Below are 22,898 nucleotides of genomic sequence, written 5' to 3' on the forward strand. Positions count from 1 at the left end.
TATCAAAAGGAAACAGAGGAAATGGACTCTTCCTGATTACGGGAGATGAAAATAACAGGATACCGAAATTATGTGCCTGCTTCTTGACTGGAAAGTGAATTGCAAGAAAAAAAGTGATTAACATATTCTTTAAAAATTGGAAAATTTTAAATATAAGCTGTGTAGTTAATAATATTATTGTATTAATAACTCCACAGTATGAATGCTACTATTATTATGTAGGAGAAAACCACTGTTATTGTGCTATACATACTGAAGTACTAAAGCATAAATAGATGGATGGACAGATATCAAAGTAGATATATATACACATTGCCATATGTACATATGCATATGTGTCTGTAATGTTACTTATTTTAAAACATTTTATAATAAAAAGGTGAGGAAAAATTCTACCTCCAAAATTTTCATATCAATAGTCTATAATTTGGTTTTTCAAAAATATTCCCTTGAATATTTATAAACAAGTACTATATTAAAATGTTATTAAGAACCAAAGCAGATTTATTTCAACAAATGTTCCTTGAATAACTAGAAATTTATAGACATTGAAGCATGACCATTATTACTTCATATTACAAATAAAAATTCATTTGAAATATGTCATTGATCTAAATATAAGAGCTAAAACAAAAAAATTCCGGGAAAGTTAAAAGCCAGTCTTTGGAATCTTGTGCTGACAAATACTCTTTAATAGGACACAAAGGCACAAATCAATCACACATATTTGCAGAAAATTCTACTGGACAAGAATGTCTTATATTAGGCATCAATAAAAAGTACTCCCTGCACAAGTCCATCCTGCCACCTGTTTTTGTATAGTATGTGAGCTAAAAGTATTCACATTGAACAAATGCAAATAAGAAATAATATTTTTGAAACAAATGTTTTATAGGAAATTTATATTTGTTTCTATAAAACTTGGAACATATCAATCCTCATTCATTTGCAGATTGTTTATGACTGCTTTCATGCTATAAAAAGAGATGTCAAGTATTGCAACAGAAACCACATGGCTGGAAAAGTCTAAAATATTTACTATCTGGCCCATTACAGAAACAGTTTGCCAATTCCTGTTTCAGACTATTATCTCCAGCTAGATAAATGGATCCAGCCTGTAGCAGAAGAACACACGTATCTGATATGTAAAGAGGGTAGAATTGGCCACACAGTGCTGCATTTTTCTGTACTGGGCTATTCCATGAAGAAGGGATTCAATGGGTGATTCCCTTGGGCTCTGGCTTCTCAGCATGAGCTGCCCTGCATGGGGGTGAATGAAGAAGCTCATCAGATGCATCGTTCCCCTCCAGCAGTTCACCAAAGCTGATGCATTGAACTGGGGAGACTGGCAGCTCCTGCCTGATTCTTCAGTATATTTCTCATTTAAGTAGTTACAGGAGAAGAAGTAAGTTTCATTACTATTACCCTCAGACCCTAGTTTTGAGAAACAAAAACCTTCTCCTGGTTACCTCCTGTGTTTGTGAAAACAGAGTGCATTGAAGTCTTATCTCATTGCTTTTTCCCCTTGAAAATATAAGTTTCAGTTATATTATTTTTTATTTTACTAATAATATGTATTGGTTTTAACTGGAAAAAGTAGGTTTGAGATGGCAACTGGAGTGTCTGGATAAATACAGAAACCATGTGATAGAAGGCATTGTAAAGCTGCCAAGATAAAAATTGGTCTCAAGGTTCCAGAGGTAGGAGAACCTCAGAGAGCTAAGCTAACACTGACACTCAATTTTCAACTGGGTTCACATTATGTCCAATTCTGAATCATAGCAACAGGTGTTATGTCATTATGATTGCCTATGGGAGAGGAATGAATCTTTCTTTGAAGAATATAAACCTCTAAAATTTTGTAATTTCTTATATATAGCATCTGGTATTTAACCAAAAGTTATCAGGGATTTCAAAGATACAACTAAGTGATCACAAGCAGAAAAGTGGGGAGAGGGAACGGCAATAAAATCAGACTCGCATTAGAAAACTTTTCTCGCCTAGTTTTATTAGGCTGGCATAATCTTAATATCAAAACTCTTGAAAATTCTAAGAAAGAAAATTATAAACCAAATCTCTTGTGAATGTAAACACTGAAGTCCTAAACAATATGAAGAAGGTCAATTCATCTCTATGCACATACTTATTTCTCTTTAGTGAGGAATGTAAGCTCAATACATATAATCTGATGTTGTGTGGATATTTGTCCCCTCCAAATCTCATGTTGAAATGTGATTCCCAATATTGGAGGTGGAGTCTGGTGGGAAGTATTTAAGACATGGGGGTGAATTCTTCTTGAGTGGCTTAAAGTTCTTCTCATGATAATAAGTGAGTTCATTTTCTGTTAGTTCACACCCGAGCTGGTTGTTTAAAGTCACTTCCACTCCTCTTTCTCTTACTCCCTCTCTTGCCATGTGACATGCTTGCTTCCCCTTCACCTTCTTCCATGATTGAAAGCTACCTGAAGTCCTCACTAGGAGCAGATGCCTGCCCCCATTATGCCTTTTGCACAGCCTGCAAAACCATGAGCCAAAATAAAAACCTTTTATTTATAAATTACCCAGTCAAAGAGATTCCTTTATAGCAATGGAAATGGACTAACACACAATTATATAAATAGATGCAGAGAATGGATTTGATAAGACTTTACACATAATTATGACATATATATATGACAGCAAACTTCTCTAATCTGATAAAAAAAATCTACCAAAATCTACTTCAAGAATCATTCTCCATATTGAAATGGAAAACTTCCACTGTTTCCTGCAGATTAGAAATGAGAAACAAGGATCCCCACTGTCACCAATTCTATTCAACACTCTCCTAGAAATTCTAGCCAATGCAATAATTAATGCAATAAAGAGACATTAAGCCCATGAGAAATGGAAAATAAGTAATAAAACAATATTAACCCAGATAGAGTATAATTACACAGAAATTACAATGAATCCAGAAATAAATTATGAACAGTGATTAGTAAATTTAGCAAAGTTGACAGATTAACATCATCAGAATGACAAAAACTAATTATGTTCCACAACAAAAAATATTAATTATCTAGGGAAAACCAAAGACTTGAAAGCCATGACAACAAATCACAACATTCCTGGGAAAATAAAAGAAATCCCAAATAAATTAGGAGCATAATTATATTCAGGAATGGAAAGATGCAACATGTCCAGATTCAGTTCTTTCCAAACTGATCTATAAATTTAATGTCACCCTGACAGAAATTCCAGCCCAATGTTTTGGGAAATTGACAAACTAATACCTTTAAAATGTATTTGGAATGTAAGCACCTAAGAGTAGCCAAACCAATCTTGAAGAAAGATAATAAATCTGGAAAACACACACTGCCAGACACGAGAACCTGTTACAAGACTTTGTAGTCCCAAGCTGGAAACAACAGAAAGTCCAATTAAACTGCCATACATATGAGTTATGCACTTCTCTCACGGGGTGATGGTAGAGGATATATGAATTTGGGGACTTCAAAAACATGGAGTTGTAGTGTAGGAGAAACAAACTTACCTTGGGAATGAGATAGTTTCTGAATTTAACATCACAGGTTACTGCATGGAGCAGGCTGCTGGGGAGGAGGTCAATGTATCTCTGGATCTCGTGTACCACAGCATCTGTGTAGGGCATGTGGCTCCTGTCCTGCATGCAGGGGCTCCGATTCCTGCCAATCACATGTTCAATCTCTTCCTGGACTTTAGCTGATAAGACACAAGAAAAAACTGATGGAAAAGGAGAAAAATGGCACATTTGCTGTCACAATTCAGGGGTACATGAATCATGATGAAGGTATCCAAACATCATTAGAAATTTAAATTATAGTGCTGGAAGTATATGCAAATGTAAAGAGAGGACTGTTACAGATGCACAAATGTGTAACTACCATAAACTAGGCATTAAGAAAAATCTGTACAAATATAAGCAGAGAAAATTATCTTCAATAAAGGAAGACAGGAAGGATTGAAAAAAGGAAGAGAAGTCCACAAAACAACCAGAAAACAAATAACAAAAGGGCAGGGGTAAGTCCTTACTTATCAATAATAACACTGAATGTAAATGGACTAAAATCTCCAATCAAAAGACATACTGACTAGATGGAAAAACAAGATGCAGTAATCTGTTGCCTAAAAGAAACACACTTCAATTATAAAGACACACATAGGCTGAAAATAAAGGAATGCAATGAGACAGTACATACCAATAGAAAAGAAAAAACAGCAGGAGTTACTATATTTAAAACAGACAAAGTAGATTTCAAAACAAAAACTATAAGAAGAGACAAAGAAGATCACTATTGGTGAACAATTTTAAATATATATGCAACCAACAATGGAGCACCCAGATACATAAAAGAAATAAAATTAGAACTAGAGAGAGATAGTCCCCAGTACAATAATAGCTGGAGACTTCAACATCCCACTTTCAACATTGGACAGGTCATCTAGATAGAAAATCAACAAGGAAACATTGAACTTTATCTGCACTATAGACCAAATGGATCTAATAGATATTTGCAGAATATTTTATCCAACTGCTACAGAATACACATCCTTTTCCGCAGCACATGGATTGTTATCAAGAATTGACCATATGTTAGGACACAAAACAAGTCTTAAAATATGCAAAGAAACTGAAATAATAACAAGCATCTTCTCTGACCACAGTGTAATAAAACCAGCAATCAATAACAAGAGGAATTTTGGAAACTACACAAATAAATGGAAATTTAAAAATATACTCATAAATGGAGAGTGGGCCCAAGAAGAGATCAAAAAGGAAATTGAAAAATTTCTTGAAACGAATTTTAATGGAAACACAACATACGAAAACCAAGGGGCTACAGCAAGACCAGTACTAAAAGGGAAGTTTATAGCTACAAGAACTTACATCAAAAATGGAGAAAATAGACAAATAAACAATCTAATGATGCATCCTAAATAATTAGAAAAGCAAAAGCAAATTAAACCCAAAATTAATAGAAGAAAAGGAATAATAAAGATCAGAGCAGAAATAAATAAAATCTAAACGAAGAAAAACAAAAGATCAATGAAACAAAAAGTTGCTTTTTTGAGAAGTTAAACAAAATTGACAAACCTTTGCCAGACTAAGAAAAAACAGAGTAGATTCAAATAAATAAAAACAAATTAAAAAGGAGGCATTACAACTGATACTGCAGAAATTCAAAGAATAATTAGTGGTTACTATAAGCAACTATATGCCAATAAATTGGAAAGTCTAGAAGAAATGGACAAATCACTAGACAAATATGACCCATCGAGTTAGAACCAGGAAAAAATCCAAAACCTGAACATGCAATGACCAGTACCAAGATCAAATGAGAAATAAAAATATCCCAGTAAAGAAAACCCCAAGACTGGCGAGTTTCACTGCTGAATTTTACCAAACATTTAAAGAAGAACTAATACCAATCCTACTCAAACTATTCCAAAAAATAAAGGAGAATACTTCAAAACCCATTCTGTGAGACCAGTATTACCCTGATACCAAAATCAGACTAAGACACATCAAGAAAAGAAAACTACCAGTCAATACACCTGATGAACACTAGTGCAAATATCTTAAACAAAACACTGGCAAACCAAATTCAGCAATACAATAAAAAGGTCATTCACAATGGCAAAGTGGGATTTATCCCTCATATGCAAGGATGGTTCAACATGTGCAAATCAAGCAGTGTGATACATCATATCAAAAAAATGAAGGATAAAAGCTATATGATCATTTCAGTTGATGCTTAAAAAGTATTTGATAAAATTTAACATCCCTTCCTGATAAAAATTCACTAAAAAAACCTGAAATAGAAGGAACAAATCTCAACATAAAGAAGCTATATGACAGACCCACAACTAGTACTATACTGAATGGGGAACACCAAGAGTATTTCCTCCAAGATCAGGAACACGACAAGGATGCCCACTGTCACCATTGTTATTCATCATAGTACTGGATGACCTAGCAAGAGCAATCAGACAAGAGAAAGATATAAAGGCTATCCAAATTGGAAAGGAAGAAGTCAAAATATCCTTATGTTCAGATGATATAACCTTATATTAGGAAAAACTTAAAGATTCCACAAGATAATTATTAGAACTGATGAACAAATTCAGTAAAGTTGAAGGATACAAAATCAACATAAAAATCAGTAGTGTTGTTGTATGCCAACAGTGAACAAAAAGAAAAACAAATTTAAAAAGTAATCCCATTTACAATAGCCATAAGTAAAATTAAATACTTAGGAATTAATTTAACCAAAGAACTGAAAGATGTCTAAAATGGAAACTATAAAACACTGAGGAAAGAAATTTAAGAGGACACAACAAATAGAAAAATATTTCATGTTCATGGATTGGAAAAATCAATATTGTTAAAATGTCCATACTATCAAAACAATCTACAGATTCAATAAAATCCCTATCAAAATATCAATGGCATTCTTCACAGAAATAGAAAAAATAAATCCTAAGATTTATATGGACCCACAAAAGACCTGGAATAGTCAAAACTATCCTAAGCAAAAAGAACAAAACTGGAAGAATCACATTATCTCACTTCAAATTATATCACAGAGCTAACTAAAACAGTATGGTACTGACATAAAAACAAACACATGGACCAATGAAGCAGAATACAGAATTCAGAAACAATTTCACATACCTAGAGTGAACTCATTTTTGACAAAGGTGCTGATATGGTTTGGCTGTGTCTCCACCCCAAATCTCATCTTGAATCATCTAATAATCCCCACAAGTGAAGGGTTAGGCCAGGTGGGGATAATTGAATCATGGAGGTGGTTTCCTCCATACTTTTCTCATGGTAGCGAATAAATCTCACAACATCTGATGGTTTTATAAATGGGAGTTCCCCTGCAAAGCTCTCTGCCTGCTGCCATGTGAGACATGACTTTGCTCCTCATTCACCTTCCCCCATGATTGTGAGGTCTCCCCAGCCATGTGGAACTGTGAGACCATTAAACTTCTTTCCTTTATAAATTACCAGTCTTGTGTTGGCTTTATTAGAAGCATGAGAACAGACTAACACAGGTGCCAAGAACGTACACTGAGGGAAAGATGGTCTCTTGAATAAATGTGCTGGGAAAATTTAATATCCTACACAGAAGAATAAAACTGAACACATATCTCTTGCCATATACAAAAATCAACTCAAAATCAATTAAAGACTTAAATCTAAGACCTCAAAGTCTGAAACTAATATAGGAAAACACTAGGAAAAATCTCCAGGACATTGGTCTAGGCAAAAATTTCTTGAGCAATACCCTACAAACACAGGCATTCAAAGCAAACATGAACAAATGGGATCACATCAAGTTAAAAAGCTTCTGCAAAGCCAAAGATACAATCAACAAAGGGAAGAGACAATCACAGAATGGAGAAAAATATTTGCAAACTATTCATCTGACAAGAGATTAATAACAAGAATATATAAGAAACTCAAGCAACTCTATAGAAAAAAGATATACTAATCCAATCCAAAAGTGGGCAAAAGATTTGAATAGATGTTTCTCAAAAGAAGACATATAAATGGGTAAGAGGCACACAAAAAGGTGGTCAACACCACTGATAATCAGAGAAATATAAATCAAAACTACAATGAGATGTCATCTCACTCCAGTTAAAATGGCTGATATCCAAAGACAGGCAATAAAAAATGCTAGTGAGGATGTGGAGATAAGTGGACCTTGTATAGTTTTGGTGGGAAGGTAAATTAGTATGACCAGTATGGAGAGCTGTTTGAATATTCCTCAAATACCTAAAAATAAAGCAACCATATGATCCAACAACCCTACTGCTGGGTATATACCCAAAAGAAAGGACATAAGTGCATCGAAGAGGTATCTGCACTCTTATGTTTGTTGCACACTGTACACAATAGCTAAGACTTTGAAACAACTTTAAAATGCATCAACAGACAAATGTATAAAGAAAATGTGGTAGACATACACAATATAGTTCTATTCAGTCATAAAAATAATGAGATTCACTCATTTGCAACAACATGAAGGGAACTGGAGATCATTATGTTAAGTGAAATAAGCCAGGCACAGAAAGATAAACATAGCATGTTCTCACTTATCTGTGGGATCTAAAAACAAAATAATTGAACTAATGGACATAAAGTATAGAAGCACGGTTACCAGAGACTCGAAAGGGTAGTGGGGGCTGGGAGGGGAGGTGCGGATGAATAAGACTTACTATATGGTAGCACAACAGGGTGACTATAGTCAATAATAATTGACTTAATTGTACATTTTCAAATAACTTAAAGAATGTAATTTAATTGTTTGTAACTCAAAGAATAAATGCTTAAGGGGATACACCATTCTCCATGACATGCTTATTTCACATTGCATGCCTGTATCAAAACATCTCATGTACCCCCAAACATATTAATATATGCTACTATGTACCCATAAAAATTAAAAAAGATAAAAGATGAAAAATCTGTATATACATATACATTAGTATATATGATAATACAAATAAAAATAATAAAATGTTTGCAAACATAAAGTAAGCATATAATTTAGTCATGAAATTACTGTCTTGGAAAAAAACTGGGATTAATTTCATATCAAAATAACATGTTGCTTAAACATTAAATTATACTATCAGATTTATGTATATATGAGACTGTATTTGTGCATCTGTGTGTGGGAGGGGTTGCAAATTGCAATGGTATACTCTTCATTCTCACACTTTCCAAATTCACCATTTTCAACATTCTAGCAGCTTCTTCTGAACATACATTCACATTTTTAAATAAAGACTCTTTCTATTTCTTACTTATCTTTTTGTGGATTATATTAATAATTATTTATTATGAGAGATGAGAATTTTAATCTTCAACTTCACCTCATATTTGAACACACCCTCAGATAGACACACTCACTTTTCCACACTCCTTTTTCCAGAATATATTTAGATGACAATTTTTATATCAGTATTCATTGTTTACATCATTCCGACTACACAAATACGGTTCTCTGGTAAGACAGCTATGACTAAATTTTATTTTTAGTACTATCCTGGGCTTAACCATGTCTCTTTATTTCCATTTGTAATTTCTGTTTCTCAAGTTAGAATTATTGACAAATGTTCAGGCAGATGTTTGAAACTCCTTTTTGAGCTACTGGAAACTCTCACAAAATCTGTCACATCTCTTTTGTTCTTGCTGTCTCCTCTCACTTCTGAATTATCCACCAGGTCCATTCTGAAGTAGTTGTTTTCTAGGTCTGGTGCTAGGCAGCCTCCCTGACATTCTTATTCTCCTATGTGAAGTTTACTGATTGCTGGAGCTCAGGACTTTCTCTAACTAGGTTTCAGGCATTTGAATGAAGCGTATTCTCCAATATTTTTCTGAGAAAGGGAAAACAGAAGGTAAAAATTTTGGCAAACACGCAAGTATGAAAACACCCTATTTCTATTAATATACAAGATAATATTAATAGTTCTTCTTGAGAATTCTGAATCCTAATTGTTTCAATATAACCTGGTATAGATCTGAAAGTTTTTGTGATTTTCCCTTTAATTCTCATGTCCTCACATTCCATAACCCTGTGTCTAGCAGTATATGTTTTCATTTCATTCACTCTGTTGGACATTGAAGAGAATTTTCCATTAAGATGGTGAAAGAAAAATGTCATTTCTCTAGATCAGTTCCCTTTGTGTTGGATAAAGTTAGCTGCTGAATTTTAGGAAGCAAGATGAATAAAAGAGCTAAGAGTCTCCTAATTGAAGGAGTAGACCCGTACCGAATCTGCCTTTCAAGCCTACACCTCATGCCTTTTCTGGCACTGCCCTGTGTCTCTGAGGACAGGGCTTCTTAAGCTCAGTTTCTCTAGAGAATGAGCCTCCTTCTTCTTGTGGGAAGAAATCAGTTACCTGATGAAAAGACTTGTGGAGGAAACATAGGCAGGGAAAGCCTCCTTTTTCAGACTCATTCTCCACCATTCTTTAACCCTTGAAACTTCCAAATACTACTATTGGAGATACTTAAGGGACACTGATTAACTTTTCCTCCTTGACAAATTTTTCTCTTCTGACTTTTTGGTTACAAGTTTATCCTCTCTGTACAGATTTATCAATCCTCTATATGCTCTCTGTGTTTTAGAAATCTGTTAAAGTCTTCTTGACTATCTCCTGTACTCTTCCTATCTTAAAGGACCTAAATGTCTAATATCCAAAATCTATTTAAAAAAAAAAAAAAAAAACTTAAATCAACAAGCAAAAAAACAAAAGAAAAAATCAATTAAAAATGGGCAAAGGACATGAACAGGTACTTCTCAAAAGATGACATACAAACAGTCAACAAACGTGAAAAAGTGCTTCAACATCACTAATCATCAGAAAAACGCAAATCAAAATCACAATGAGGTACCATCTCACACCAGTCAGAACAGCAATTATTAATATTAAAAAGTCCAAAAATGGGGCAGAGCAAGATGGCCGAATGGGAACAGCTCTAGTCTCCAGCTCCCAGCACAAGCAACACAGAAGACAGGTGATTTCTGCATTTTCAACTGAGGAATGCAGCTCATCGCCAGCAATGGATCAAAGCTGGACAGAGAATGACTTTGACAAGATGAGAGAAGAAGGCTTCAGTCAATCAAACTTCTCAGAGCTAAAGGAGGAATTAACGTACCCAGCGCAAAGAACTAAAAATATTGAAAAAAGTGTGGAAGAATTGATAACTAGAATAATCGATGCAGAGAAGGCCATAAATGAGCTGACAGAGATGAAAACCACGACACAAGAAATATGTGACAAATGCACAAGCTTCAGTAATCGACTCGATCAACTGGAAAAAAGAGTATCAGCGATTGAGGATCAAGTGAATGAAATGAAGTGAGAAGAGAAATCTAAAGAAAAAAGAAGAAAAAAAATGAATAAACCCTGCAAGAACTATGGGATTATGTAAAAAGACCAAATCTATGTCTGATTGGGGTGCCTGAAAGTGAGGGGGAAAAAGAAACCAAGTTGGAAAACACTCTTCAGGATATCATCCAGGAGAATTTCCCCAACCTAGTAGGGCAGGAAAACATTCAAATTCAGAAAATACAGAGAACACCACAAAGATACTCCTTGAGAAGAGCAACTACAAGACACATAATTGCCTGATTCACCAAAGTTGAAATGAAGAAAAAAATCTTAAGGGCAGCCAGAGAGAAAGGTCGGGTTACCTACAAAGGGAAGCCCATCGGACTAACAGCAGATCTCTCGGCAGAAACTCTACAAGCCAGAAGAGAGTGGGGGCCAATATTCGACACTCTTAAAGAAAAGAATTTTCAACCCAGAATTTCATATCCAGCCAAACTAAGTTTCATAAGTGAAGGAAAAATAAAATCATTTACAGATAAGCAAATGCTTAGACATTTTGTCACCACCAGGCCTGCCTTACAAGAGACCCTGAAGGAAGCAATAAACATGGAAAGGAACAACCACTACCAGCCATTGCAAAAACATGCCAAAATGTAAAGACCATCGAGGCTAGGAAGAAACTGCATCAACTAACGAGCAAAATAACCAGTTAATATCATAATGGCAGGATCAAGTTCACACCTAACAATAATAACCTTAAATGTAAATGGACTAAATGATCCAATTAAAAGACACAGACTGGCAAACTGGATAAAGACTAAAGACCCATCAGTTTGCTGTATTCAGGAGACCCATCTCACATGCAGAGACATACATAGGATCAAAATAAAGGGATGGAGGAAGATCTACCAAGCAAATGGAGAACAAAAAAGAGCAGGCGTTGCAATACCAGTCTCTGATAAAACAGACTTTAAACCATCAAAGATAAAAAGAGACAAAGAAGGCCATTACATAATGGTAAAGGGATCAATTCAACAGGAAGAGCTAACTATCCTAAATATATATGCACCCAATACAGGAGCACCCAGATTCATAAAGCAAGTCCTTAGAGACTTACAAAGAGACTTAGACTCCCATACAATAATAATGGGAGATTTCATCACCCCACTGTCAACATTAGACAGATCAACGAGACAGAAAGTTAACAAGGATATCCAGGAATTGAACTCATCTCTGAAGCAAGCAGACCTAATAGACATCTACAGAACTCTCCACCCCAAATCAACAGAATATACATTCTTCTCAGCACCACATCACACTTATTCCAAAATTGACCACATAATTGGAAGCAAAACACTCCTCAGGAAATGTACAAGAACAGAAATTATAACAAACTGTCTCTCAGACCACAGTGCAATCAAACTAGAACTCAGGACTAAGAAACTGAAACCGCTCAACTACATGGAAACTGAATAACCTGCTCCTGAATGACTACTGCATACATAACGAAATGAAGGCAGAAATAAAGATGTTCTTTGAAACCAATGAGAACAAAGATACAACATAGCAGAATCTCTGGGACACATTTAAAGCAGTGTGTAAAGGGAAATTTATAGCACTAAATGCCCACAAGAGAAAGCAGGAAAGATATAAAATTGACACTCTAACATCACAATTAAAAGAACTAGAGAAGCAAGAGCAAATACATTCGAAAGCTAGCAGAAGGCAAGAAATAACTAAGATCAGAGCAGAACTGAAGGAGATAGAGACACAAAAAGCCCTCCAAAAAATAAAGGAATCCAGGAGTTGGTTTTTTGAAAAGATCAACAAAATTGACAGACCGCTAGCAAGACTAATAAAGAAGAAAAGAGAGAAGAATCAAATAGACACAATAAAAAATGATAAAGGGGATATCAACACTGACCCCACAGAAATACAAACTACCATCAGAGAATACTATAAACACCTCTATGCAAATAAACTAGAAAATCTAGAAGAAATAGATAATTTCCTGGACACTTACACTCTCCCAAGACTAAACCAGGAAGAATCTGAATCCCTGAATAGACCAATAGCAGGCTCTGAAATTGAGGCAATAATTAACAGCCTACCAACCAAAAAAAGTCCAGGACCAGATGGATTCACAGTTGAATTCTACCAGAGGTACAAAGAGGAGCTGGTACCATTCCTTCTGAAACTATTCCGATCAATAGAAAAAGAGGGAATCCTCCCTAACTCATTTTATGAGGCCAACATCATCCTGATACCAAAGCCTGGCAGAGACACAACAAAAAAAGAAAATTTTAGACCAATATCCCTGATGAACATCGATGCAAAAATCCTCAACAAAGTACTGGCAAACCGGATCCAGCAGCACATCAAAAAGCTTATCCACCATGATCAAGTGGGCTTCACCCCTGGGATGCAAAGCTGGTTCAACATTCGCAAATCAATAAACGTAATCCAGCATATTAACAGAACCAAAGACAAGAACCACATGATTATCTCAAAGGATGCAGAAAAGGCCTTTGACAAAATTTAACAGCCCTTCATGCTAAAGACGCTCAATAAATTTGGTACTGATGGAACGTATCTCAAAATAATAAGAGCTATTTATGACAAACCCACAGCCAATATCATACTGAATGGGCAAAAACTGAAAAATTCCCTTTGAAAATGACACAAGACAGGGAAGCCCTCTCTCACCACTCCTATTCAACATAGTGTTGGAAGTTCTGGCTAGGGCAATCAGGCAAGAGAAAGAAATCAAGGGTATTCAGTTAGGAAAAGAAGAAGTCAAATTGTCCATTTGCACATGACATGGTTATATATTTAGAAAACCCCATTGTTTCAGCCCAAAACCTCCTTAAGCTGATAAGAAACTTCAGCAAAGTCTCAGGATACAAAATTAATGTGCAAAAATCACAAGCATTCTTATACACCAGTAACAGAGAAACAGAGAGCCAAATCATGAATGAACTTCCATTCACAATTGTTTCAAAGAGAATAAAATACCTAGGAATCCAACTTACATGGGATGTAAAGGACCTCTTCAAGGAGAACTAAAAACCACTGCTCAGTGAAACCAAAGAGGACACAAACAAATGGAAGAACATACCATGTTCATGGGTAGGAAGAATCAATATCGTGAAAATGGCCATACTGCCTAAGGTTATTTATAGATTCAATGCCATCCCCATCAAGCTACCAATGACTTTCTTCACAGAATTGGAAAAAACTGCTTTAAAGTTCATATGGAACCAAAAAAGAGCCTGCATTGCCAAGACAATCCTAAGTCAAAAGGACAAAGCTGGAGGCGTCATGCTACCTGACTTCAAACTATAGTACAGGGCTACAGTAACCAAAACAGCATGGTACTGGTACCAAAACAGAGATATAGACCAATGGAACAGAACAGAGTCCTCAGAAATAATACCACACATCTACAGCCATCTGATCTTTGACAAACCTGAGAGAAACAAGAAATGGGGAAAGGATTCCCTATTTAATAAATGGTGCTGGGAAAATTGGCTATCCATAAGTAGAAAGCTGAAACTGGATCCTTTCCTTACTCCTTATATGAAAATTAATTCAAGATGGATTAGAGACTTAAATGTTAGACTTAATACTATAAAAATCCTCAAAGAAAACCTAGGTAATACCATTCAGGACATAGGCATGGGCAACAATTTCACGTCTAAAACACCAAAAGCAATGGCAACAAAAGCCAAAATTGACAAATGGGATCTAATTAAACTAAAGAGCTTCTGCACAGCAAAAGAAACTATCATCAGAATGAACAGGCAACCTACAGAATGGGAGAAAAATTTTGCAATCTACTCATCAGACAAAGGGCTAATATCCAGAACCTACAAAGAACTCAAACAAATTTACAAGAAAAAAACAAACAACCCCATCAAAAAGTGGGCAAAGGATATGAACAGACATTTCTCAAAAGAAGACATTCATACAGCCAACAGACACATGAAAAAATGCTCATCATCACTCGCCATCAGAGAAATGCAAATCAAAACCACAATGAGATACCACCTCACACCAGTTAGAATGGCAATCATTAAAACGTCAGGAAACAACAGGTACTGGAGAGGATGTGAAGAAATAGGAACACTTTTACACTGTTGGTGGGATTGTAAACTAGTTCAACCATTATGGAAAACAGTATGGCGATTCCTCAAGGATCTAGAACTAGATGTACATTATGACCCAGCCATCCCATTACTGGGTATATACCCAAAGGATCATAAATCATGCTGCTATAAAGACACATGCACATGTATGTTTATTGCAGCACTATTCACAATAGCAAAGACTTGGAATCAACCCAAATGTCCATCTGTGACAGACTGGATTAAGAAAATGTGGCACATATACACCATGGAATACTATGCAGCCATAAAAAAGGATGAGTTTGTGTCCTTTGTAGGGACATGGATGCAGCTGGAAACCATCATTTTCAGCAAACTATCACAAGAACAGAAAACCAAAAACCGCATGTTCTCACTCATAGAACTTAAAGATGGGAACAAGAGACACTGAGGATCACTAGATGGGGGAGGGAGGGAAGGGATGTGGGCTGAAGAACCATCTGCTGAGTAATATGTTTACTGTCAGTGTGATGGAATAGCTGGGACCCAAAGCCTCAGTGTTATACAACTTACCTATGTAACAAAACCTGTATTTGAACCCTTTAATCTATAATGAAAGTTGATAAAAAATCTTGTAGAACTCTATAGGCTAGTAACTATTCAAAAAAAAAAAGGCCTAATTCTTATTTGTAATTAGGTTATTGTCATTTCAATGGGGGATACTGACAGAGGAGAAAAAAAGAATATTTCTTATCTGCAGCATAAGCAAAAGTCCTTAAAAGTAAATTTCTAAAGTAAAGTTGTTCATAAAAGATAAAATTATTGACCCCCTCAAAAAAAATCTTATTTTGTCCAACACCAATTTCATGGAAACTGTCTCAGGTACATATTCTGCCTAAATGGAACATTCTTTAGGTACCTCTTCTAGTAAACAGAATTACTTTCCTTATAAATCTAACTTTTTAGAATACTTAGCAGACTAGGAATTTTCTCAGGCAGACTCACTACATTTCTAGGATTACCATTTATCTTTCAATAAGTGGAGTTTCCAGTTTCCCTACTCCAGAATTCAAACCTGAAATTTTGAGAATGAGAAAAGTTATCTTCAAAAACATACTTGCTATTTAAAAATGGGCTTCTCATAATACAACCAACATGTAATACCAGGCCAATTTATCTTGTCTCTTCCTGCCATAAATCATTATCTATTTTTTTCAGAGATGCTCTACCCATCTTGGACCAGAACTCTATTGCTTTTGCTACTGCTGTCTGTCTTCATTTCTCTCAGTTATCTTCCTCTACTGTGCAAACATGCCCCTTTTACCTTTTTTTCCTTTTTTTTTCTTTTCTTTATGAGACAGAGTCTCACTCTGTTGCCCAGGCTGGAGTGCAGTGGCACAATCTTGGCTCACTACAACCTCCACCACCTGCGTTCAAGCGATTCGGGTGCCTCAGCCTCCCAAGGAGCTGGGATTACAGCCGTGTGCCACCATGCCTGGCTAAGTTTTGCATTTTTACTAGAGATGGGATTTGGCTATGTTGACCAGGCTGGTCTTGAACTCCTGGCCTCAAGTGATCCACCCACCTCAGCCTCCCAAAGTGCTGGGATTACAGGTGTGAGCCACCATGCCAGGCCAAGATATCCCATTTTAATCACACCATTAGTTTGGAACAGATTACAGCTGGGAGCAGGGTTTAAGTAATGAAGCTTCTCTAAGAGAAACAGGAAGGAGAACACTAGCAACACCTTCCCAACATCTTTTCTGTAAGTCAATTAACTCTTCATGTGTGATCATACCTGTGACCTCTGGGTGCTTCAGCAGGAGAAGGAGAGCATATCTCAGGGTTGTGCTTGTCGTCTCTGTCCCAGCTCCAAACAAGTCAACTGCAGTGTTTTCCAAGTTTTCAATAGTAAATTCAGACTGCTGGTTGTGTTTTTCCTAGGAATGATTTGATGCAATTATCTGACAAATTATTTACCAGCATATTTGATTACAGTGAATTCAAAATTACTCACATTGTTATATAGTTACTAATATAGAAACTGGAAAGCATACTACTAGAAAAAAAAATACTGTATGGTGTAGCAGAAGCTGTAGACCAACTTGCCCAAATTTTATTTCCTACCCCCTTATTCCATGCTTGCCTAAAAATTCCATTCATCAGGCCCTTTGCGGCTAGCAGAGTCACACAGCATTTTTTTTTTTTTTTTTTTTTTTTTTTTTTTGCCAAAAGATATAAGCAGAAGGTCTGTAGGTCCACTTTCATTTCCTCTTTCATACTCAAAACACAAATGTGAAGTAGGAGGTAGAATAGACCCCATCTTGGGATTTAATCATGAAAATGAAGGTCTGTATACTAAATTTAGTGGGAAAAAAGAAAGGCCCTTGACTCTTTGCTGCTTTGGGGTTGCTGTATTATCCCTAGATTGCCCCACCGTGAGATTCCCTGTATTTGAGATAAATAAAGACATTATGTGATAAAGCCATTATTACCTGTAGACAACTACAATCTAAATTAGTAAAAAGGTAAATTAGGGCCATATCATTAGATACTGTGAGCCTGAATCAAGAGTCTGCAATTATCTTTTTCTGTCAGAAAGGTACATGGACTCAATATTGCCTCCAGATTCATTCTAAGGTTGAAATTTTGTAAAAACAAATATGAAAAAAGCAATATGACAGCAAAACCTAGGAGAAAGTATACAGAAAGAGAATGGGTTTACAATGACAAGATGGGCCCACACTATTATAATCAAGATGGGAGGCAACAGACAACTTTTTCTAGGGTGCAGTAGTGCAGGAATAAATAAAAATATACAAAATGAAGAGAAAGGACAATGATGAATATGGAGAATAAAGGGATTAATTGTCAGGGGATAAAGGAGAGAGTAAGGGTAATGCATATGCCAAGGCTCAAAGACTGGAGTTTTCATAATTTGAAAGTTAGGAGAAAGAAAGCAATGAATAAGGAATACTTAGTTGAAAGAGATCATCAATATACAAAACATATTACTTTTTAACCAGTCTCTAGGCCGGTAATAAATTAATTACGTTTTCAGAGTCTCCAAGTGACATATGTCACGTTGAATATTGTTTAATCAACACCACTGGAATAGACTAGATCCTCTCAACATGTCTACTTACTAGATGAAGACAGCCCTACCCCTTGGTAATATCAGCTTCACACTGTTTTCTAAGCTTGTCATGTTAAAAATTACTCTTAAGTAAGAACAGTGCACTCACAAACCAGTATTAACATTTCCAACTGTTGACCTGAGCTTGGTTATTTAGCAGTTATGTGCCTATCCTACCTTATTAATGATAGCAGCCATATTCTACTTGCTGGGCTCAAATCTAAAGAGCAACCCTCTACCTCAGAGGCAGGCCAGGGCATTGTCCTGCACCTCACCCTCAGAAACAGACTCACAGCTACAACTCAGTCTGTGGACTTCAGCTGCTAGGGTGTGCTGTAGAGTCACAGATCTTGGTTCTGTGGTCAATCTACATTCAACCCTGCCACAGAGAGTGAACCTATACCCCAAGACCCAGGTGTCACAGTACCTGATTAAAACACCTTGAGTCTAGAGTAATGCTTCTATGACAACTTCAAGGATGTACACCTGTAACCCAGCACCACTGCAGCTGCAAGTATGCCATGTCAGAGTTGACATCAAAAGGAATCCCTTAGGCTAAGTCACCCCAATTTTAGAAAAATAAAAATAGGAGGACACCCAAATACTTTGACACCAGGGACATTAACAACCTACACTACTCCTGATACTGCTGCAAACTTCTACAGCCTAGGCCACCAAGGCACCCAAAATTATTCCTGATGTTGACCACAGCTAGAGAAACAGATACTATCACACAGCATCTATTCAAAAACTGAGTTACCCACTCTTCATCACCTGCACACAAACACTCAACTTCAGATGAAAGTCTTTCTCTATGAAATCCACTTTAGAAACTGGAATTGCCATTGTCCCACCACATGCATAGACATCAATGCAGGGACAAAACATGAAAAATCAAGAAAATTACACCACCAAAAAGACGTAATAACTCTCAAATAACAGAACTGAATGAAAATAAAATCAACAAATATTCAAAAAAGGAATTCAAAATAATTACCTTGAAGAAACTAAATAAGAGGGGTGGCTGACAAGATAGCCGAATTGGAACAGTTTCCATCTGCAGCTCCCAGCAAGATCAACAAAGAAGGTAAGTTATTTCTGCATTTCCAACTGAGGTACCCAGCTCCTCTCATTGGGACTGTTTAGGCAATAGGTGCAGCCCACAGAGGGCAAGCCAAAGCAGGGTTGAGTGTCACCTCACCCGGGAACCCCAAAGGGTCAGGGAACTCCCTCCCCTAGCCAAGGGAAGCAGTGAGGGACTGTGTCATGAAGAATAGTGCACTCTGGCCCAGATACTATCCTTTTCCCATGGTCTTCCCAACTTACAGACCAGGAGATTCTCTCAGGTGCCTACACAACAAGGGCACTGGGTTTCAAGCACAAAATTGGGCAACCATTTGCACATACACCGAGTTAACTGCAGTAGATTTTTTTCATACCCCAGTGGCACCTGGAACACCAGTGAGACAGAACTTTTCACTCACCTGGAAAGGGGGCTGAAGCCAAAGAGCCAAGTGGTCTTGCTCAGCAGATCCCATCCCCATGGAGCCCAGCAAGCTAAGATCCACTGGCTTGAAATTCTCGCTGCCGCACAGCAATCTGAAGTTTACCTGGGATGCACGAGCTTGGTGGGGGAAGGGGCATCCACCATTACTGAGGCTTGAGTAGGTAATTTTCCCCTCACGGTGTAAACAAAACCGCTGGGAAGTTCGGACTGGCCAGAGCCCACTGCACCTCAGCAAAGCAGCTGTAGCCAGACTTCCCTCTAGATTCCTCCTCTCTGGGCAGGGCATCTCTGAAAAAAACACAGCAGCCCCAGTCAGGGACTTATAGGTAAAACTACCACCCCATTGGGGCAGAGCACCTGGGGGAAGGGGCAGCTGTGGGTGCAGCTTCAGCAGACTTAAATGTTCTGGCATGCTGACTCTGAAGGGAGCAGCAGATCTACCAGCACAGTGCTTGAGCTCTACTAAAAGACACACTGCCTCCTCTAGTGGATCCCTGAGCCCCATGGCTCCTGATGGGAGACACCTCCAAGCAGGGGTTACCAGACACCTCAGAAAGGAGATCTCTGGCTGGCATCTGGTGGGTGCCCCAATGAGACAAACTTCCAGAGGAAGGAATAGATGGCAATCTTTGCTGCTCTGCAGCTTCCGCTGGTGATACCCAGGAAAACAGGGTCTGGAGTCAACCTCCAGCAAACCCCAGCAGACCTGCAGCAGAGGGGCTTGACTGTTAGAAGGAAAACAAACAGAAAGCAATAGCATCAATGCCAACTAAAAGGATGTCCACACAAAAACGCCATCTGTAGGTCACCAACATCAAAGACCAAAGGTAGATAAATCAATGAAGATGAGGAAAAACCAGTGCAAAAAGGCTGAAAATTCAAAAAAACAGAACACCTCTTCTCCTCCAAAGAATCATGACTCCTTGCCAGCAGGGAACAAAACTGGACAGAGAATGAGTTTGATGAACTGACAGAAGTAAGCTTCAGAAGGTGGGTAATAACAGACTCCTCTGATAGAAAGGACCATGTTCTAACCCAACGCAAGGGAGCTAAGAACCTTGAAAAAAGGTTAGATGAATGGCTAACTTGAATAACCAGTTTAGAGAGAAGATAAATGACCTGATAGAGCTGAAAAACAAAGCACAAGACCTTCATGAAACATACATAAGTATCAATTGCTGAATCGATCAAGTGAAAGAAAGGATATCAGAGATTAAAGATCAACTTAATGAAATAAAGCCTGAACACAAGATTGGAGAAAAAAATGAAAAGGAATGCACAAAGCCTCCAAGAAATATGGGACTATTTGAAAAGACCAAATCCACGTTTGATTGGTGTACCTGAAATTGATGAGGAAAAGGGAACCAAGTTAGCATACACTCTTCAGGATGTTATCCAGGAGAATTTCCCCAACCTAGCAAAATAGACCAACATTCAAATTCAGAAAAAACAAAGAACACCACAAAGATACTTCTCGAGAAGAGTAACCCCAAGACACATAACTGTCAGATTCACCAAGGTTGAAATGAAGGGAAAAATGTTAAGGGCAGCCAGAGGGAAAGGTCGGGTTACCCACAAATGGAAACCCATTAGACTAACAGTGGATCTCTCTGCAGAAACCCTACAGGTCAGAAGAGAGTAGAGGCCAGTATTCAACATTCTTAAAGAAAAGACTTTTCAACCCAGAATTTTATATCCAGCCAAGCTAAGCTTCAAAATGAAAAAATAAAATAAAATCCTTTACAGACAAGCAAATGCTGAGAGATTTTGTCACCACCATCTTGCCTTACAAGAGCCCCTGAAGGAAGCACTAAATATGGAAAGGAACAGCTGGTACCAGCCACTGCAAAAGCATACCAAATTGTAAAGGCCATTGACACTATAAAGAAACTGCATCAACTAATGGGCAAAATAACCAACTAGCATCATAATGAAAGGATCAAATTCACACATAACAATATTAACCTTAAATGTAAATGGACTAAATGCCAAAGTTAAAAGACACAGACTGGCAAATTGAATAAAGAGTCAAGACCCATCAGTGTTCTGCATTCAGGAGACACATCTCACCTGCAAAGACACACCAAGGCTCAAATTAAAGGGATGGAAGAAGATTTACCGAACAATTAGAAAGCAAAAAAAAAAGCAGGGGTTGCAATCCTAGTCTCTGATAAAACAGACTTTAAACCAACAAAGATTAAAGAAAAAGACAAAGAAAGGCATTACATAATGGTAAAGGGATCAATGCTACAAGAAGAGCTAACTATCCTAAATGTATATGCACCCAATACAGGAGCACCCTGACTCATAAAACAAGTTCTTAGAGACCTACAAAGAAACTGAGGACCCCACACAATAATAGTGTGAGACTTTAACACCCCATTGTCAATATTAGACAGATCAATGAGACAGAAAATTTAACAAGGATATTCAGGACTTGAACTCAGCTCTGGACCAACCGGACTTAATAGACATCTTCAGAACTCTCCTTCCCAAATCAACAGAATATACAGTCTTCTCAGCATCACATCGCACTTCTAAAATCAACCACATAATTTAAAGTAAGACACTCCTCAGCAAATGTAAAAGAACAGAAATCTTAGTCTCTCAGACCACAGTACAATCAAATTAGAACTGAGGATTAAAAAACTCACTCAAAACTGCATGACTACATGGAAACTGAATAACCTCCTCCTGAACGACTACTGGGCAAATAATGAAATTAAGGCAGAACTAAACGAGTTCTTTGAAATCAATGTGAACAAACACACAACGTACCAGAATCCCTGGGATACAGCTAAAACAGTGTTTAGAGGAAAATTTAGACCACTAAACGCCCACAGGAGAAAGAGGGAAAGATCTAAAATCGACACCGTGACATCACAATTAAAAGAACTAGAGAAGCAAGAGCAAACAAATGCAAAAGCTATCAGAAGACAACAAATAACTACTATCAGAGCAGTACTGAAGAAGATGGAGATGCAGAAACTCTTCAAAAATTAATGAATCCAGGAGCTGTTTTTTTGTTAAGATTAACAGAATAGATAGACAGCTAGCCAGACTAATAAAGAAGAAAAGAGAAAAGAATCAAATAGACGCAATGAAAAATGATAAAGGGGATATTACCACTGACTCCACAGGAATACAAACTACCATCAGAGAATACTAAAAATTCCTCTATGCAAATAAACTGGAAAATCTAGAATTAATGGATAAATTCCTTTACACATACACCCTCCCAAGACTAAACCAGGAACAGAAAACCAAACACC

General features: G+C 37.0%; 1 protein-coding gene across 1 annotated transcript; it reads right to left on the reverse strand.

The window, feature by feature from the left end:
* Positions 1 to 3,534: 3,534 nt before the first annotated feature.
* LOC113222661 (cytochrome P450 2C9-like) lies at positions 3,535 to 18,317 on the reverse strand (the record flags this gene model as incomplete). The annotated part of the gene is made up of 3 exons (XM_026452309.1): positions 18,297 to 18,317; positions 16,782 to 16,923; positions 3,535 to 3,722 (listed from the first exon to the last, which is right to left on the reverse strand). Coding segments are annotated over exons 1-3 (351 nt in total), but the record flags the coding sequence as incomplete, so codon positions are not given.
* Between the last annotated feature and the right edge of the window lie 4,581 nt (positions 18,318 to 22,898).

Source organism: Piliocolobus tephrosceles, unplaced genomic scaffold, assembly GCF_002776525.5.
Source record: "Piliocolobus tephrosceles isolate RC106 unplaced genomic scaffold, ASM277652v3 unscaffolded_32988, whole genome shotgun sequence".
Lineage (NCBI taxonomy): Eukaryota > Metazoa > Chordata > Mammalia > Primates > Cercopithecidae > Piliocolobus > Piliocolobus tephrosceles.